Raw genomic sequence first — 21,193 nt, forward strand, 5'->3', positions numbered from 1 at the left:
TGACTGCACAGAGAACTCGGCTGTAATCCATAACTTTGGAGAAAGTCCCTGACCGGCTCTAGCTGCTTAAATTACCTCAGGTCCAAATTTTCCGCTGCCAGGTGGGCTGGACTCTCAGCCAATCCCAACCCGCTGGTCGGGGAGACTAAAGGGAAACAAAGTTCTAGTGGTCAGCGTAGACTGTCTGGCCCTGCATGCGGGCCATCTGCGCATGCCTAGTTCCACCTTTTCCCTCTATGCATTTCCGCCTTTGCTTCTGTTTTTCTCCAGCCGTGCGTGGGAAGCGGTTACGGGGCTGATGAGTCTATTGCACTCTTCTGGTCTCAGTGGCCCTCGGAGACGGAGAGGCGAGTGAGCTCGGGATGGCTGGTTGAGGACCGTAGGGGTTCCGTGCAGTTTAGGGAGTAGGAGGGAAAAGGTCAGTACCCGTAGTGGGGAGGAGCTCTGTAGACCCCTGGGACGGCGAGAAGGGGGCGTCTCCATTGGGAAGAGTGGGCCGAAGTCCCTGACAGTTTAGCCCCAGCCCTGAGCTGGAGCCGTGGTGCGTGTGAGAGGCCCTGTTTCTAAGGGCTCAGGAGGAGGGACTTAAAATACAAGCAAGATGCAGGCAGCGATCTGGTGGCACGGGGCGGGGGCGGGGCTGCTGAGAGAATGCTTGCTGGGGAGGGACGAGTGTTCCGGGGCGTGTGGTCTTGGAAGAAGAGCCACCGGTCGGGGCTGATCAGTTAGCTTAGCTTTGTACAGACTCCGTTCCTTTGGTTCTCTATTTATCCTTTTTGGATTCTAAACTGCCCTCCGGTCATGTCCATTACTTCATGTTTGTGTATGTTGTTTCTCTTCTGCTTGCCTTAGCATTCAGGAAAGATATTCAAGAATTATTTGTTTTTTTTTTGTTTGTTTGTTTGTTTGTTTTTTGTCTCTTGGGATAGAATTTCTTTCTGGCCTTGTTCAGATCAGCTAGTGGCGAAGACTAAACGATCTGACTCATAAGGCAGTATTGTTTATACTTTTCCATACAACTAAAAGCAAGTGTTTTATATAAGAGTCTTCTGTGAAATGGCAACAATGATAAAACATGGGTCTTTGCTTAAAGCACTGCTTTTTATAGCTTTCTGCGGAGTCACTAAGCAAAGGTTTAGTAACGTTAGTAGGGAAGTTAAACAGCCTAGTCCTGAGTTTCTTCTTTTTCTTTCTTTAGTCCTAAGTATTTTTTTTTAACAACAGTTTTGGTGTAATTAATATTCCTTCATTGTGTGTATTTTTGTTTTAATCAATTTTATAATTTAAAAAAAATTCATGAACACCAAGGGAGACTTAAACTGTTATAAAATATCCCTAGGCGGTAAATACTTAACTTTGAGAAAATGTATACCCAAGAGCTACATGGTAATATTAGAGTTGTATTAGGTAGGTGGTCATCAACAATATATATCCCTGTCTTTGAAGGTCAAAGGGACATTGACATTTTTTTCCTTATCTAGTGGTGTGTTTAGCTTTAATAGGAAAGGAGAATTCAGGAGCTGCCACACAGGCCAGATCTTTCATGACTCCAGTCCTCTTCTTCTAACCCAGTGTATCTTCAGAGTTGTCTACGTTTTTCCAAGAACAGCCAAAAATGAATAAATCCCAGGTGAGTTTGTTCATTCATTCCTTTGTTTAACAGTGGACTTTGTGAGATTTGTAAGAGTCCATATATTAAGATAGGAAATCAGTAATAGATAAAAATTGAACTTCATAGAAAATATAAAGATAGCAAATCAAGAACAGAACCAAGTTGCCTTATATATACACTGATCATTTATATAACAGACTTTCTAAGTTAACCTGCAAATAGGTTTATGATGTTTCTGATAACCATGGCAGAAAGGGATACACTGTATTTTGGATACAAAAAGATTCCTTTCAAGACGCAACAAAGTCTTATGGAAGATACCCTTTTTGCTCGGGACACATGGTAAGTAATTTCCAGGGACAGCTCTGAAGTGAGTGCCTCAAACCATTCCTTACTGAGGGTAAAAAGGTTGAAGAGATGGTTCAAATAATGAATTTTATGATAGTCTTACTTATTTTTAGAGTATGTTTAGAGGAATAAATGGCCTGCATGCTTGTTACAAAGCTGTTTTATCTTCGCCAAGCTGTGTGTAGAAGTCCTGAAGCATATGGTTCCAAGTTAAATTCTCTGGTAAATGTTTCTGAGCTCTTCAGTCAGATTTCATCCCATAGCATTCTGTCTTTGTTCTTTTCCACTTTAGAATCTATTCAGGTAAAAGTCACCAGTGACTTAACTGTAGTTGTCTTCCTTGAACAACTGCTGCATTACTGACTGCTCTCTCCTGGAAGGTCTCCTTTTTTCACTTCTGAAACCACTCTTCTGATGGCTTTTTCTTGGGGTACTCCTCATTGTGCCCCAGAGTTTAGTTCTGAATTTAGTTCCAGCTTCTACTAGACTTCTCATTTTACCCCCACATTGGAAAAATATGTAGATAGTTGAACAATACTATATATTGTTTGGGGTGCTTTTTAAAAATACATAAACTATTTTAATGTATCTGTGATACAGTTTTCTCCTGGTTCACTAATAATTTAAAATCTATTGATATGTAGTTTTATTCCTTTTAATGCCATATTTTTCCATTCTCAGTATTCTATTGGTAGACATTTAGGTAATTTCTATTTTTTAGTAATATAAACAGTGCTACTGTGAATATTCTTGTCACTCTGCACAAATTTCAGGTGTGTCTCAGACTCTAGAGCAGTGCTTCTCAAAGTGAGGTTCTTTGGCTGGAAGCAGCAGCATCACCCAGAAACTTGTGTGAAATTGCAGATGCTCATGCCCTATCTCAAACCTGCTGGCAGAGAAATGGAGGGGTAGGCTCAGCAGTCTGTTTTAACAGGGTATTCATGTGATGCAGATACTTTCTAAGTTTAAGAATCACTGCTCTAGAGTTCTGTGATTAATAGGTTTGAGTTATAGGATATGAAAATCAAGACTATTTTCCCTTCCATATCTCCAGATATAAAAATTACTTCCTCCATAATAGATGAAAAACTTAACTTTAATTTTCTGATTGTGGTTGTGCAGCTTTCATAAACGTATGGCTTTTCAGGTTTTGCACTGAGTTTTGTATGCATTCCCTATGTATTTTAAATGGTAACCTTTTGTTATAACTGTTACTAATTATCTTTTCTCAGTATGGTTTTTGTCTTTTCATTTAATAGTGTATTTTCTGAAACTTTTATATTGTGATACAATCCTTTTGTGCTTTCTGTTTTTTTATTCTTGTTTTCCTTACCCCAGGGGCCTAATGAAATTTTTTATTTTGTCTAAAAATGCCAAACATGTTTTTTTTTTTTAATAGTACCTTAAGCCATCTTGAATTAAAAAAAAAATATATATATATATATATATAATGTGATTAAAGGACCTAATTTTATGTTATCCATCTGTAAAAAATAAAGAGAACAATAAAAGGATAATATTTCCTGACCAAGCACTAGCAAAACAGATCTGAGTGGGAATACCTGCCACATGTCTTCATTATGAAATCAGCTGGCTTAGACTGGGTAGATTTTGTCATGTTCACAAAGTATCCATTGAGAGGCATGTGGGTTTTATTTACATTCCCACCAACAATGCAAGAGGGTTCCCTTTTCTCCACCCCCTTTCCCAGCATTTATTGTTTGTAGGTTTTTTGATGATGGCCATTCTGACCGACCGGTGTGAGATGATACTTAATTGTAGTTTTGATTTGCATTTCTCTATTAATTAGTGATGTTGAGCATCTTTTCATGTGCCTCTTGGCCATCTGTCTTCTTTAGAGAAATGTCTGTTTAGATCTTCTGCCCATTTTTTGATTGGGTTTGTTTTTTTGATATTGGAGAATTCTTAAGGTCTGCTCTCAGCAAGTTTCAGCTGTATAATACTGTACAGTTAATAGTCAACATACGGTACATTAAATCCTCCTAAATTATTCTTTTTTATCTTTTTTATTGGAGTATAATTGCATTACAGTTCATTTACCATGAAGTGAACCAGTTTTATGTATACATATATCCCCTCCTTCTTAAACCTCCTTCCCACCCCACCCCCATCCTATCCATCTAGGTCATCAAGAGCACTGAGCTGAGCTTCCTGTGCTTTATAGCAGATATTCCCACTAGCTATCTGTTATACACATGGTAGTGTATGTATATGTCAATCCTAATCTCCCAGTTCATCCCACCCTCCCCTTCCTCCCATGTCCATGTGTCCGTTTCCTACATCTGCTTCTCTGTTTTTGCACTGGAAATAGGTTCATCTGTACCATTTTTCTAGATTCCATACATATGTGTTAATATGTGATGTTTATTTTTCTCTTTCTGACTTACTTCACTCTGTATGATAGACTCTAGGTCCATCCACATTTCTACAAATGATCCAATTTCATTCCTTTTTATGGCTGAGCAAAATTATTCTTATAATGACTGAACATTTATACCTTTTGATTTATATCATTCTGTTTCCCCTTTCTCTTAGCCCTTGGCAACCCCCATTTCATTCTCTTTCTGTGAATTTGGCTTTTATTGGAGGTGGTGGTGGTGGTTTTAGATTCCACGTATAAGTGATACCAATAGTATACCTTTCGTTGTCTGACTTATTTCACTTAGCATAATGCTCTCAAGGTCCATTAACATTTTTCCCAATGTCAGGATTTCCTTCTTTTTATAACCAAATAGTATTCCATTGTATATACCATTACATTTTTGTTATTCATTTTTCTTGAACATTCATTCATCCTTGAATGTTTCCATCCTTTGGCTATTGCAGGTAATGCTACAATGAACATGAGGGTACAGGTATCTCTTAAGGATGTTGGTTTTGTTTCTTTGGGGTTTATACCCAAGAGTGGAATTGCTGGATCATAAAATAGTTCTATTTTAAATTGTTTCAGGAGCCTCCATAGTGTTTCCATAATTGCTACACCACCAACAGTTTACATTCCCACCAACAGTGCACAAGGCTTCCCTTTTCTCTGAATCCTTGACAACATTTGTTATCTCCTGTCTTTTTAATAATAGCTGTTTTAACAGGTGTGAGATAATATCTCATTGTGATTTTGTTTACATTTGGTTAGTGATTTTGACATTGACATCCTTTGACCATTTTTAAATGGATTATTTGCTTTCTTGCTTTTGAGTTATATGAGTTCTTTATGTATTTTGTATATTATCAGAAACATGTCAGGAATATTTTGCTATAGGTTGCCTTTTCAAATTTTTTGATTGTTTCCTTGGCTGTGCAGAAGCTCTAACGCTTTTGTTTGCTTTGGCCACACTATGTGGCATTGTGGGATCCTAGTTCCCAGACCAGGGGACTGAACCTGCGTCTCCTACAGTGGTAGCTTAGAGTCTTAACCACTGGACCACCAGGGAAGTCCCCAGAAGCTCTTACATTTGATGTAGCCCTGTTTGTTTATTTTAGCTTTTTTTGCCTGTGCTTTTGGTATCTTACCCAAGAATGATTGCCAGGAATAATGTCAAGGAGCTCCTTCCCTGTGTTTTCTTCTAGGGTCTTATGTTTAAGTCTTTGATCTATTTCAAGTTAATTGTTCTGAGTGATGTAAGATCAGGGTCCAGTTTTATTCTTTTGCAGGTAGATACCCAGTTTCCTCAACACCAGTTACTAAAGAGATTATCCTTTTCACATTGTGTGTTATTGCTGCTGCTAAGCTGCTAAGTCACTTCAGTCGTGTCTGACTCTGTGCGACCCCATAGACGGCAGCCTGCCAGGCTCCACCATCCCTGGGATTCTCCAGGCAAGAACACCAGAGTGGGTTGCCATTTCCTTCTCCAATGCATGGAAGTGAAAGGTGAAAGTGAAGTCGCTCCATTGTGTCTGACTCCCAGCGACCCCATGGACTACAGCCTACCAGGCTCCTCTGTCCATGGGATTTTCCAAGCAAGAGTACTGGAGTGGGGTGCCATTGCCTTCAATTAACTGTGTTAAGTGTGGTGTGAGTTTATGTTTAGGCTCTCTTTTCCACTTTTCTGCAACTGTTTTTTATCACACATGAGTCTCCCCTTCACTGTAATTAGTATTCACTTAATGTAACTGAATTGGTTCTTAATTCATCCATTCAGTAACCATTTATGAATATTTATTATGTGTCCTAGAAAGAGATATATATATATAGTTTTTATAAATAGAAATTCTTAGAATTATGTAGGACGTTTAGTTTTTATATTATTACAAGTCTTATGATAGACACTTGTATCCCTATCAAGGGGGGCTTCCCAGTAGCTCAAATGGTAATGAATCTGCCTGCAGTGCAGGAGACCTGGGTTCGATCCCTGAGGTGAGAAGACCTCCTGGAGAAGGGCATGGCAACCAACTCCAGTATTCTTGCCTGGAGAATTCTATGGACATAGGGACCTGGTGAGCTACATTCCATGAAGTCACAAAGAGTCAGGCACAGCTGAGTGACTAACACTTTAACTATGATAGAGATATAAACAAAATCCTGTTTTGTTTTCCTTAGGATTGTTTTTTCTAGTCAAAAATTAAGAAGTGGACCTTTTAAGTTTAAGAGTCCTGTTTTTATGTTGGGTGATTTAATCTATTTTCATTTATTGTTGTTTGGTTTTAGGCCCTCTGTCCCACAATGTATTTACTTGCTGTGCTTTCTTGTTGGTTGTTCACACATATTTATTGATTTATTTTATTTTGCTTTGTTTTTCTGACACTGAATCAGCTTACAATGCAATATTCTATTTTAACATAGGATCCCTAAGTGATACTGTGTTTCTCTACCTTACCTTACTTCTCCACCTTACCAACTTACTTTACTTCTCAATCAGTGTACTCTCCCTCTTCAGATATTTAAGCAGTCTCAGCCTTGGTACTCATGATACATAGCTACATCAACAGATACAAAGATTTTTATCCACATATTCTCTATTAGCAACTTAAGAAAATGTCACATTTTCAAACCTTTCCTTTCAGAAGATATAAATTATCATGTTGCAAACCCCTGTAGCTACTGGCTGTCAACTTACTGGCAGATATTTATTGCTGATTTTATAAATTCATTTACTATTTCATATATTCCACTTTCCCCTTTTTTGAATTCTGATTTTTTAATTTTGTTTTGTGCTATATCATGATACAATAAAGTGTGTAAGATGCATTCAATATAAGTGTATACAGCCTTTTTTTAAGACACATATATAAATCCTAGTAATTACCAACTAAGTCAACATATTTAATATTTCTGCCACCCCTTAAGGTTCCTTCATAACTTTTCCAGTCTTTAAGAACAACTTTCCTTCCCCTTTGTGGCGCTTGTCTATCATTATTTATTAATTTTGCCTGTTATTGAAACTTAGATGTATAGGATTTGTGTGTACATTTTTACATGAGGCTTTTTTCATTATATGTTTGATTCATTCATGTTGCTGCATGTACCAGTAGTTTATTTCTTGTATTGCTGCATAGTATTCCACTACATGAAAAGACTACAATTTACTTATCCATTCTCTCTCTCTTTTTTTTTTTTCTCTTCTTACCACTTTTATTCAACATATTATTGGAAGTCTTAGTCACAGCATCATCTGTCATCCCTTTCTCCTCCTGCCTTCAGTCTTTCCCAGCATCAGGGTCTTTTCCAGTGAGTCAGTTCTTTGCATCAGGTGGCCAAAGTATTGGAGCTTCAGCTTCAGCATCAGTCCTTCCAATGAATTAGTCAAGACTTTAGGATGGACTGGTTGGATCTCCTTGCAGTCCAAGGGACTCTCAAGAGTCTTCTCCAATACCTCAGTTCAAAAGCATCAATTCTTTGGTGCTCAGCCTTCTTTATGGTCCACCTGTCACATCCATACATGACTATTAGAAAAACCATAGCTTTGACTAGACAGACCTTTGTTGGCAAACTAATGTATCTGCTTTCATTTTTTTTTGTCTTTTTTTTTTTCTTTTTTAATTAAAGGATAATTGCTTTACAGAATTTTGTGGTTTTCTGTCATACATCAACAAACATGAGTTTGTGTTTTCAGGTCCTTGGAGCATCTTCACTATCATTATTCTGAATTCTCTTTCAGGGAGATTACTTATTTACTCTTTGTTTATTTGGTCTTGTGAGTTTCTACCTTGCTCTTTCATTTGTGCTGTATTTCTCTATCTTTTCATCTTTTTTTTTCTTCTAAGTTGCTCCACTTGAGGTCTCCTTTTCCCAGGCTTTAGGATTGTATTACTTCTTTCTTCTGATTTTTACCCTCAGAGGGAAATGTTGGTTGGGTGGTTTGTGTTGATTTCTTGTTAGGGATGACTTGTGCCTGTGTTCTAGTAGGAGGAAATCAAGCAGATAATTACAGAAATACTGGGACATATACATACACACATACAGTTATAACCAAAGTATTCTAAAGAAGAGTACAGGAGATTGACTTGGTGAGCAAGAGAACCCAGAGGTGATATCAAGCAATTGAAAGCAGAATTAGCTAATGCTCAATCTGGAAATCTGAGCATGAGCAGAGGGCTCCCTGGGGAATATAGCATAGCGAGCTCAACAATGTAACTTACTTGGTGAAAGAAGAGAGAGTGAAGGAATAAAGGGGGAGAATTCATTTTAATATTTGGCAAAACTAATACAATTATGTAAAGTTTAAAAATAAAATTTAAAAAAAAAGAAAAAAGAAAAAAAAAAGAAAAATAGAAAAAAAAAGAAGGGAGGGAAAAGAGAAAAGAAAGGGGTGGAGATGGTTGAAAAAGAAAAGAAAGATGAATAGACATATGTGGAAAAGATTTATATATATTCAGGAATAGTTACAGCTGGTAAAGAACTATAGGAAAAGCAGTGGAATATATAAAAAATAAAATTAAAAAAATTCATCAAGAAAAGAGAAAAAAAGTGAAAGAGGAGAAAATGGAAAAAAAAATCTTAAAATGAATGTTTTTCTTTCTTTTCTTTTTTTACAAACACAAAGAGGAAAACTCCAAACCACACAACCAACATTTATCTTTTGGAGGTAGAAATATGTAGGGGGAATAAACCATGTGATTTATAAGAAAAAATCTTTAAATGAAATTTTTTCTTTAACAAGGAAAACAAAGAGAAAAACTCCACAGCACCGCAAAAGGCTAATGTGAAGGTAGAAATATGATGGAGAATAAACACTGTGGTTTATAAAAAGAAATAATCTTAAAATGAATTTTTTTTTTAATTTAATTTTATTTTATTTTTAAACTTTACATAATTGTATTAGTTTTGCCAAATATCAAAATGAATCCGCCACAGGTATACATGTGTTCCAAGAAAGGAAAACTCCACAGCACTGCTAAAGGCTAGTGTGATGGTGGAGATAGTGTGATGGTGGAGATATGTTGGGAGAATAAACAGTGTGATTTATAAGAGGAAAAGAAAAAAATTAAAAATTTAAAAAAGGTTCTCAAGGTCGTAGTTCTTGGTTGTGGAGTCTGCCCTTGTGGATGGGGTTCGGTTAGTGTCCTGTGATGTTTTCCTGGTTGGGGGAGCTTGTGCTATTGTTACAGTTGATGGAGCTGGATCTCGCCTCTCTGAAAGGCAGTGCAGTGTCCAGTAGTAGGTTTTGGAGTGTCTGTGCATTCAGTATGCGTTTGGGCAGTCGTTCTAGCTTTCATGGGGTTAGGTACGTGTATTTCTGCAGATGCTTCAAAGTGACCTTCTCAGCATATATGCAGTGTCACCAGCCCCCTACTTGTCCCCTGGATCATGAAATGGTGCTTCTGTTCCCCTGTCCTGCCCTGTGTTGCTGGTTGAAGCTTGTTAGGTAGGTGCTTGTGTGGATGTTTTCTTGTGCCTTCTACATCACAGTGACTTGTGTAGGCTTCCCTCTGGCCCCTGAGCTTACCCTCTGTGTCATGGGGCTTGTGTGCACTTGTTTTGGCTCCCCAGGCCTGCCCTTTGCTTCCTTGTGTGCACTTATCTTAGCTCCCATGCATGCACTCTGTGTTGTGGGGTTTATGTGCACTTGTTTCATCTCACCCCCTTGCCCTCTTTGTCACAAGTGTTATGTGTTCTTTCAGCTGTGCCAGGAGGGTTGTGTGCACTGCCCATTTGTATTCCTCCTGTCTATTGGTGCCCTGGTCCCACTCTGTGCTGGCGCCCTGGTCCCACTCTGTGCTGGCTGTGTTTGTCTGCCGTGTCACACTAGGCCACCTGGGCCCGCCCTCTGTGCTTCAAGGGTTGTGCGCACTGTCTGGGTGTGTCTGCGGTGTCATACTCAGCTACCTGGGCCAGCCCTCTGTGCTGCAAGGGCTGTGCGCTGGCTGGGCTTGTATGCCGCACCACCCTCGGTTCCCCAAGCTTGCCTTCTGTTTGGGGCCACAGTCAATGAGCTGTTAACAGGCTGAGAAGAGGAGTTTTCTCTGTTTACTGCCTTTTAAGTCCCTGCTTTGCCTAGTTATCCAAGACTTCGAAGCTCCCCCTTGGGCCTGCCTATGAAGGAAGTTTCCCTGTGCATTGGGGACTCCTGCTATTTCAGGGCTCCCTCCCTCCCTTGGGGCATAAGCTCCTGCCCAGAAGTTCTCCATCTTTTCCCTTTAAAAAAATTTATTATTATTATTATTTATTTGGCTGCTCGAGGGATATTTTAATTGCAGCATGTGGGATCTAGTTCCTGGACCAGGGATTGAACCCAGGCCCCCTACATTGGGAGCACAACATCTTAGTCACTGAGCCACCAGGGGGGGTCCCAGTCTTTTCCCTTTTTATGTCTCCATCCTCTCTCCTACCTCATTTCAGGGAGCTTAGCCTGTCTGCCTGGAGACTGGGGTCTTCTGCTGCTGCCTAGAGGATGCTTTGTAGGAGTTGTTCCATATCTTGATGAGTTTTTGATGTATTTGTGGGGAGGCTGGCGATGTCCCCATCTTACTCCTCTGCCATCTTCCCCATTCTCCTTTTGATAGGCATTTTCTTTTTGTATCTAGTAGCTTTTAAGTTATATAGTTTCATATATTTTTAGTTTTTACTCTAGATACTACAATTTGCATTTGTGATATTGTTATTATAATAATTGTGTATGTTGATTTTCCTGCAGGGTTTCTTAACTTACCTCCCTAGAACTAATAATATCTTTTTTTTTTTTTTTTAGTAATACTGTTGTCTTTATTTATTTATTTATTTATTTTGAAGATTTTAAATTTTATTTTATTTTTAAACTTTACATAATCCGCCACAGGTATACATGTGTTCCCCATCCTGAACCCTCCTCCTTCCTCCCTTCCCATTCCATCCCTCTGGGTCGTCCCAGTGCACCAGCCCCAAGCATCCAGTAATATCTTAAGTGATAAAAGCTATAGGGAAATCTGTTGTTATAATATTGAGTATTTTTTCCTAGTTCTTGAAATAGCTCCACAACAATTAAGATGGTGTTTTTTGTTTCAACCATACCTGAGTTTATGTTAATGAAGTCACTTTTGAAATGTCTCTTAAGAATGAAGTACTGAGTACCAGGAGAACCCACCGTATGATTAGAGGGTTGGAATTCTCAGCCCCACCTCCCAACCTCTGAGGAGTGAGTGGCTGGAGGCTGAATTAGCCACCATTGACCAGTGATTTGATCAGTCTTGCATATGTAATGTAATCTCCATAAAAGTCCTTGAACTTACGGGATTCAGAGAGCTTCCAGGTTGTTGAACATGGAGGTATTATTGGGAAGGTAGTGAGCTCTGAGAGAGCATGGAAGTTTTGTACCCTTTTACCCATCCTTGCTTTGGGTATTGCTTGCATCTGGATGTTTCTGAGTTGTATCCTTTTATATTAACCCATTAATCTCATAAGTAAATTATTTTTCTGTGTTTTGTGAGCCACTCTGTCAGATTATTGAACTGAACAAAGAGGGTGTGGGAGCCTTGATTTTTATCCAGTGGTTAGATACACTGGGTTTACACTTGGTGTCTGAAGTAGGAATGGTGTCACATGGAACTGAGCCTGGAACCTGATGCTGTAATGTCAGAATTTAGTAATTGCTTGGGATGGGAAAAGTTCCCACTAATTTGGTGACCTGAGTAGAGTAAAACAGAGGAGTTGAACTTTTCCTTTACAGAATTCTTTCTTTCGTTTACCTTAAGTTAGTGCTTTACCTCCTCACAGAAAGTACTAGAATCTTTAATCAGTTTAACCTTAATTATCCTATTACTAGTATTTTGATGTATTTTACTTTCAGTGTTTTTCATGGATTCCAAAAGACATTATATTTGTTGCTTTAAATTCCATTTTCAGTTTTCTTTATATCATTTTCCTTAACTGTAGTATTTCTTGACTTGTGTGTATTATTGATAATTTTTTCAAACTTTATGTGGAAAATATATTCATTTTAGAAGAATATTCTTTCTGGATTTAGAATTTTCTGGTGACATTTTTCCTAGCTCTTTTAAAATGACATTCCATTTTCATTTTCTTATTTGCAAGTTGCCCATTCAAATTTTTGCCCAATGTCTTCTCACCTTCATAGTTTCTGTTGAGAGATTTGCTGTCAGGTTTGTTACCAAGATGGCCTGCATTTTTGTCCTCATTAATTTAAAAAAGTCTTTCTATATTAGAGATAGGACTTATTTGTCGGATATATGTGTTCCAAATGTCTCTTTCCACTTTGTGTTCTACTTTTATTTTCTTTCTGTCGTTTGGTAAGGATAGGCTCTTAATATTATAGAATTATTAATGTAATTTGCATCCTATTTAAGAAGTCTTGCTTATTCTTAGTGTCATGAAGGTATTTCTTACAGTATTTGCTAAAATTTTTACTTTTTTACTTTTCAAATTTAGACCTGTATACTGTCTAAAATGGATTTCTGTTTACAGTTAAAATAGCAGTAAATGCTCACTATAATTAAACACACTGTTTATTGAAATGGTTGTCCTTCTGTTATCCTTGTCAAAAATCAAGTGACATACATACATTTTGGACTCTTCCACTCTGTGGATGCATTTGAAAATTCTTGTGTCTGAGTCACAATATTTTAATTATGATACATTGATAATATATTATACTTGATATATGGTACTTCTTATGGCTTAATTTTTCTTTAAGATGATTTGTGTATTTTTACCCTTTGCATTTTCACATATTTTAGAATTAGCTTGTCTGGAATTTTTTTTGCAATTGGTATGAATTTTTATATCAGCATGGAGAGAATTGATATTTTTACAATACTAAGCCTGTCTGTGTAGGAATTTCTTACATCCTTCTACTTATTTGGGTCTTCTTATTTTCCTTCATTATATTTTTTGTAAAGACTTTTATATTTTTCACACCTGCTGTTTATTATACCTTTAAAATTTTTAATATTCTGATATTTGTTATATTGAACTTGTATCTAATTTCTAAACCTTTTGAGCTTCCCTGGTGGCTCAGATGGTAAATAATCTGCCTGCAATTCAGGAGACACAGGAGACCTGCATTCAGTCCCTGGGTTGGGAAGATCCCCTGGAGAAGGGAAAATCTACCCACTCCAGTATTCTGGCATGGAGAATTCCATGGACTGTACAGTCCATGGGGTTGCAAAGAGTTGGACACAACTGAGAGGCTTGCACTTCACTATTTGCATCCAAGTTTCAAGTTTATATAAGTGGGTTCTTTTGTCCTTTTGCTTTCCATTCCCTTTTTAAAAACAGAGAATTGGTCTGAAATAAAAACTTAGTCATGTATTTTCAGTATATTGTTGAATCTCTCCTTCGGCAGCTCTGTCTCTGCAACAGTGATGCCTAAAGTAGAGGCATGCACTCTGGTGTTGTGTTGGTTGCTCAGTCGTGTCTAACTCTTTGCGATCCCATGAACTGTAGCCTTTCAAGCTTCTCTGACAACAGGATTCTCCAGGCAAGAATGCTGGAGTAGGTTAACATGCCCTTCTTTTTTTTCCCCACTCTGGATGATGTTGAAAACAGTTTAGTTGAATATCTTCTCCTGTATCATCTGCTGCACATCCTAATTATTGTCTCTGAATTGAAGAATTAGGACCTAAGATATGTATTGTAGTATAATAGCATACTAGATTTTACCTACATTCTTAAGTCTAAATAATAATAAAGTTTGTAATAAATTTCTTGTTGGTTTATTTCTGTGGTTTATAGACAAACTTCTGTAGTGTTCAAAAGTATTCCTTAAGATGGAAAGTGATCACATACTTTGGAGTCCACTGGTCTAAAGTTATTCTATAGTGCTTTCCTTGAGTACCTCTGTGGCCCTTTTTCTTATCTCAACTCCTGTTTGCCTTGTTACTCATTTCCTGAGGATGTTAGAGGGCCCTAGCCTTTGCTTGTGCAGTGGCCTTATATTCATGAAGAACACAGTGTCACTCTTTATTCAGTAGCTGTTCTTCCTCAGTGAAGCTCAAAACAGAAGTAGTTTTGCTTCTTATTTACATTAATCTATTGAGTGTGTACTTTAACCACAGTACTTGTAACATATTACTCCATGTTTTTGGCCTTGGAGTACAGAATGAAGCAGGGCAAAGGCTGATAGAGTTCTGCCAAGAGAATGCACTGGTCATAGCAAACACCCTCTTCCAACAACACAAGAGAAGACTCTACACATGGACGTCACCAGATGGTCAACACCAAAATCAGATTGATTATATTCTTTGCAGCCAAAGATGGAGAAGCTCTATACAGTTAGCAAAAAAAAGACTGGGAGCTACTGTGGCTCGGATCATGAACCCCTTATTGCCAAATTCAGACTGAAATGGAAGAAAGTGGAGAAAACCACTAGACCATTCAGGTATGACCTAAATCAAATCCCTTATGACTATACAGTGGAAGTAAGAAATAGACTGAAGGGACTAGATCTGATAGAGTGCTTGATGAACTATGGACGGAAGTTCGTGACATTGTACAGGAGACAGGAATCAAGACCATCCCCAAGAAAAAGAAATGCAAAAAAGCAAAATGGCTGTCTGAGGAGGCCTTGGAAATAGCTGTGAAAAGAAGAGAAGTGAAAAGCAAAGCAGAAAAGGAAAGGTATACCCATTTGAATGCAGAGTTCCAAAGAACAGCAAGGAGAGATAAGAAAGCCTTCCTCAGTGATCAATCCAAAGAAATAGAGGCAAACAATAGAATGGGAAAGACTAGAGATCTCTTCAAGAAAATTAGAGATACCAAGGGAACATTTCATGCAAAGATGGGCTTCAGTTCAGTTCAGTTCAGTTCAGTCACTCAGTTGTGTCTGACTCTTTGCAACCCCATGAATCGCAGCACGCCAGGTAGTAAAGGACAAAAATAGTATGGACCTCACAGAATCAGAAGATATTAAGAAGAGGTGGCAAGAATACACAGAATAACTGTACAAAAAAGATCTTTATGACCCAGATAATCATAATGGTGTGATCACTCACATTCACCTAGAGCCATACATCCTGGAATGTGAAGTCAAGTGGGCCTTAGGAAGCATCACTGTGAACAAAGCTAGTGGAGGTAATGGAATTCCAGTTGAGCTATTTCAGATCCTGAAAGATGATGCTGTGAAAGTGCTACACTCAATATGTCAGCAAATTTGGAAAACTCAGCAATAGCCTCAGGACTGAAAACGGTCAGTTTTCATTCCAAACCCAAAGAAAGGCAATGCCAAGAAATGCTCCAACTACCGCACAATTGCACTCATCTCACGCTCTAGCAAAGTAATGCTCAAATTTCTCCAAGCCAGGCTTCAGCAATACATGAACCATGAACTTCCAGATGTTTAAGCTGGTTTTAGAAAAGGCAGAGGAACCAGAGATCAAATTGCCAACATCCGCTGGATCATCGAAAAAGCAAGAGAGTTCCAGTAAAACATCTGTTTCTGCTTTATTGACTATGCTAAAGCCTTTGACTGTGTGGATCACAATAAACTGTGGAAAATTCTGAAAGACATGGGAATACCAGACCACCTGATCTGCCTCTTGAGAAACCTATATGCAGGTCAGGAAGCAACAGTTAGAACCAGACATGGAACAACAGACTGGTTCCAAATAGGTAAAGGCTGTATATTGTCACCCTGCTTCTTTAACTTATATGCAGAGTACATCATGAGAAGCACTGGGCTGGAAGAAGCACAAGCTGGAATCAAGATTGCTGGGAGAAATATCAATAACCTCAGATATGCAGATGACACCATTCTTATGGCAGAAAGTGAAGAAGAACTAAAGAGCCTCTTGATGAAAGAGGAGAGTGAAAAAGTTGGCTTAAAGCTCAACATTCAGAAAACTAAGATCGTGGCATCCGGTCCCATCACTTCATGGCAACTAGATGGAAAAACAGTGGAAACAGTGGCCGACTTTATTTTTCTGGGCTTCAAAATCACTACAGATGGTGATTGCAGCCATGAAATTAAAAGACACTCCTTGGAAGGAAAGTTATGACCAACCTAGATAGCATATTGAAAAGCAGAGACATTACTTTGCCAACAAAGGCCCATCTAGTCAAGGCTATGGTTTTTCCAGTGGTCATTTATGGATGTGAGAGTTGGACTATAAAAAAAGCTGAGCACTGAAGAATTGATGCTTTTGAACTGTTGGGTTGGGGAAGACTCTTGAGAGTCCCTCGGACTACAAGGAGATCCAACCAGTCCATCCTAAAGGAGATCAGTCCTGGGTATTCATTGGTAGGACTGATGTTGGAGATGAAACTCCAATACTTTGGCCACCTGATGTGAAGAGCTGACTCATTTGAAAAGACCCTGATGCTGGGAAAGATTGAGGGGAGTAGGAGAAGGGGATGACAGAGGATGACATGGTTGGATGGCATCACCAACTCAATGGACATGGATTTGGGTAGATTCCGGCAGTTGGTGTTGGACAGGGAGGCCTGGCATCCTGTGGTTCGTGGGTTGCAAAGAGTCGGACACAACTGAGCGACTTATCTGAACTAAACTGCATGTTTTCTTACCAGATTATATGCTTCTTGACTACAGGATGGTATTTGCTAATCTTAATATTTACAAGAACTAGAATAGTTCCAGATCCATTGTGGAAACTTGAGAATTAATAATTAATGCAAATTGGTTTACAGAATATTTCTTCTATGATTTCTCTTGTTCTCTCAGAGTATAAAGCAAAAGAACATTCTGCAAACCAGTTTGGTAATCTGTAAACAATAATCATGGTAGGGATTTGCTTCCATACATCTTTTCCATGTCATCTTAATTCTGAATATTTCAGATTGAACAGAAATTCCAGGGATCAGTATCCTTTAAGGATGTGACTGTGGGCTTCACCCAGGAGGAGTGGCAGCACCTGGACTCAACTCAAAGGTCCTTGTATAGAGATGTGATGTTGGAGAACTACAGGAACCTTGTCTCAGTGGGTAAGGTTGGTTTATTATGCAATTCTAAATGGCCTTTAAAAATTCTTTTAAACCCCAATCCTCAAGGATGTTTAGATTGAATTATTAGATCCTCATGGTGGGATTAATGCATTTACAAAAATAGGAGAAGAAAAGGGATCTTTTGGTGTTCTCCACCTTGTGAGGACACAGCAGAACGGTAGCGATCTGCAAACCAGGAAGAGAGGCCGCACCAGATTCTGACCATGCTGGCACCTTGATCTCCGAGTTCCCAGCCTCCAGACTGTGAGAAGTAAATTTCTGTTTTTAAAGCCACCTGGTCTATGAAATTCTGTTACAACAGCCCAAACAGACTAAAGCATAAAGTAATAATACATGCATATGAGTATTAAATCAGATCCTCTTTGTAGGGCTCATCTTGGCCACAAAGTTGTAACTAAAAATTATTTTAATTAAGAAGCTTATGGACATCATGTGAAGTTTAATGATATTTAAGATTGGAATTCAAGACTCAATGTTTATAGGTCACTTTGGGGCACTGGGAAGATATTTGTGTTTGCTTCTCCAGTGAAATGTTCAATGGCACCTTCATTGAGCAGCTCTAGAAGCTTCCTCCTCTTTCAGAGGCCCTGAAATCTAGGCCACCTGGCCCACATCATAAATTATTTCACTTTAACAGGGTATTGTATTACCAAACCAGAGGTGATCTTCAGGCTGGAGCAAGGAGAAGAGCCATGGATATTGGAGGAAGAATTCCTAAGCCAAAGCTTCTCAGGTGAGTTAATGTGTATTAAACAGGTGAACATCAGGGAATTTATTATCTTCCTCTGATTAGTCCAGAGGTTGACAACTTTCAATTTTTTTTTTTTAAAGAATATCACTTTAGAGGTCCTAATACTTAGAAGTAACTTAGAAGTCTCCAGATACCACTCTTAGTAAAAATGTTCTCCTTTTGATTCACTTTTTGAATATTTATCATTCTTATATTTGCCAGTAATCCAGTTTTTGCCCACCTCATTTTATTGTTGTTTTCCTCGGTTACTCTATGATTCTCAAAGCAGTTTCAGTTGCTCATCTTACAACCACCATTGCTCTGTATTCATGCTGTTATTAGCTATTCTTTCATACACTCATTTTTTTGACTCAAATAATTTTTGAGTACCTGCTGTACTCTTAAGAGCTGAGAGTATAGTAATGGAAAAATAATGCATATTAATGAGTTATAGAAATAGTGTTTTTAATGCCCACAGGTACCTGAAAAGATAACATTACTAATCATCAGGGAAATGCAAATCAAAAGCACAGTGAGATATCACATCACACCAGTTGGAATGGCTGGCATCAAGAAGATAAGAGATAATAATGTGTTGGCGAGGATGGGGAGAAAAGGGAACCCTTGTACACCATTGGTTAAGATGTAAATTGGTTCAACCACTATGGAAAACAGTATGGAAGTTCCGCTAAAAAGTTAGAACTAGAACACATTATCCCCCAGCACATTGAACATGTCACCCCACCTCCTGGACTCTGTTGTTTCATATGAGAAGTCAAGTGTTAATCTTATTGGAGTTCCTTGTATGTTAATAGTTGTGTTTCTCTTGTTGCTTTTAAAGTTTTCTCTTTGTTTCTTAAATATTTTTGCTATGATGCATCTCTGTGTTTATCCCACTTGGAGTTCATCTTGTTGAATTTGCAGATTAATGTTTTTCTTTACATTTGCCAAATTTTTGCCATCATTTCATTGAATACTTTTTTTGCTCCTTGGTCTTTTTTCTTTCCTTCTGGTACTTCCATTATGAATGTTAATGCACTTAGTGGTATCCTTCATTTATTTGAGGCTTTATTCTTTATTTTTTCTCTCTCTGTTCCTTAGATTGCCTTTTGTTGGTTGGGCTATCTTCACTTTCACTAATTCTTCTTCCTATAAGCATCAATCTACTATTGAATCCTTCCAGTGAATTTCTATTGCAGTTATTATAATTTTCAAATCTAGAATTTTGATTTGTCTCTTTATTCTTACTCTCTATGTGATGATCTGCCTTCATACTAATATTTATTTCCTTAAGCTTGGTAGTTTTTGAACGTATTTATAATAGCTGCTGTAAAGTCTGCTAAGTCCCATATCTGGATCCTCTCACAAACAGTTTCTATTGTTGGCTGTTTGCCCAGTATAGGTGGAATTTTCCTGTTTCTTTGTATGTCTTATAATTTCAAAACAAATACTTCAGATAATATTTTGTATCTACCGTAATGAAATTGAATCAGTATTTTTTTTTTAAATCATAAAAAGCAAAAGTCCAGGACCAGATGACTTCACAGGTGAATACTACAAAATGTTTAGAGAAGAGTTAACACTTACCCTTCTCAAACTGTTGCAAAACATTATAGAGATATGTTTATTTCATTTGGTGCAGAATGCTTTTGACAAAATTCTACATCCATTTACAATAAAACTCTTAGCAGAGTGTGTATAGAGAGTCATATATGATAAAGCAACACCTAACGTCATTATTCAGTGGTAAGAAGCTAAAAGCATTTCCTCTAAGGTTAGGAAGAGGACAGGAATACTCACTCTCTCACCACTTTTATTCAACATAGTATTAGAAGTGCTAGTCATAGCAGTCAGACAAAAAAAAAAAAAAAAGAAATACAAAGAATATAAACTGGAAAGGAAGAAGCAAAACTATCATTGTTTGCAGATGACATAATACTATACATAGAAACTTCTAAAGGTGCTGCCAAAAAGCTATTAGAGCTCGTCAATGAATTCGGTAAAATTGCAGGATACAAAATTAATATACAGAAATCTGTTGCATGTCTATACACTAACAACAGGCTATCAAAAAGAGAAATTATGGAAGCGATCTTGATTTTGGTCGCCAGTCACCGCTGCCACCACCACCTCCCACCCTGTTCTCTTTCTGGTCGGGTCAGGCCCAACTGGCACCATGTGTGCCCGGCAGAGACTGAGGGAGAGAGAAAGAGGAGGGGAGGAGGAGGAGAGGATTCAGGGAGTAGGAGCTGGGGAGCCCTCCTGCGCCACAGGTGTTTATAGCTGTAAATATTCATCTGAGCACTGCCTTCACTGTATCCTAAAATTTCCAGATACTTGGTGAAGATAGGAAAGCTTATCAAAGAGACCATAGGATTATTGTACTGTATTTGCTGTTTATCCTGAAGCTCAGGTGAGGCAGAATTCAGCTGATCTCTATTTTTTGATTGTTTACTTCCTATTGGCCAAGCAAGACTTTTACTTGGAGAATTCTGTTGTACAGAGCCTGACATCATTGGGAGCCATAACAGGAGCATGCATTTTCAAGTGTCTGTTATTTGTGGATCAATAAAGATCAAGCCCTGAGCCTTTGGAGTGGGAGCTGACTCCCAAGACCCTAGATTACCAGGGAACTAACCCTAGGGAGTATCAAATAGTAAGAACTCACAAGAAGGAAAACACTTTAATACAAGACCCAGCATCACCCAACCACCAGTAACACCCTGTGCAAGACACCTCATGTAAACAACAAACAAAGTAAAAATACAAACCCAATCATCAGCAGACAGGATTACCACCTCACTCAGCCTTGCCCATCAGAGGAAAAACAAACAAAAACTCAGCACAAATCTCACCCTAGCTTACACAAACCACTGGACCAATCTTAGGAGGGCAGAAACCAAAAGGAAGAAAGAATTCAACCTTGAAGCCTGGGAAAAGAAGACCTCAAACACAATAAGTTAAAAAAAAATAATGAAAAGGCAGAGAAATACTACACAAATGAAGTCCAAATAAAGGAAGATAAAACAGGCAAACTACCTGAAAAAGAATTCAGAATAATGATAGTAAAAATGATAGAAAACCTTGAAAACAAAATGGAGAAATTAAAAGAATCAATTAACAAAGACCTAGAAGAATTAAAGAATAAACATGC

The 21,193-nt window shown here is 38.1% G+C and overlaps 1 protein-coding gene across 9 annotated transcripts in view; it reads left to right on the plus strand.

Moving 5' to 3' along the window:
• Positions 1 to 233: 233 nt before the first annotated feature.
• Positions 234 to 21,193, plus strand: part of LOC102400568 (zinc finger protein 33B) — a 57,355-nt gene continuing 36,395 nt past the window's right edge. For 4 of the 9 annotated variants that reach the window (XM_044942066.2, XR_006550737.2, XR_006550736.2 and 1 more), the window contains exons 1-4: positions 238 to 418; positions 1,494 to 1,630; positions 17,144 to 17,288; positions 17,947 to 18,042. In XM_044942066.2, coding sequence (XP_044798001.2) covers positions 1,616 to 1,630; positions 17,144 to 17,288; positions 17,947 to 18,042 — 256 coding nt within the window. In that variant the 5' untranslated portion in view covers positions 238 to 418; positions 1,494 to 1,615. Of the gene's footprint in view, positions 419 to 1,493; positions 1,631 to 17,143; positions 17,289 to 17,946; positions 18,043 to 21,193 lie in introns of all 9 variants that reach the window. The other 5 variants (XM_044942067.2, XM_044942064.2, XM_044942063.2 and 2 more) reach the window with 4 other exon arrangements.

Source organism: Bubalus bubalis, chromosome 4 (genome assembly GCF_019923935.1).
Source record: "Bubalus bubalis isolate 160015118507 breed Murrah chromosome 4, NDDB_SH_1, whole genome shotgun sequence".
NCBI lineage: Eukaryota > Metazoa > Chordata > Mammalia > Artiodactyla > Bovidae > Bubalus > Bubalus bubalis.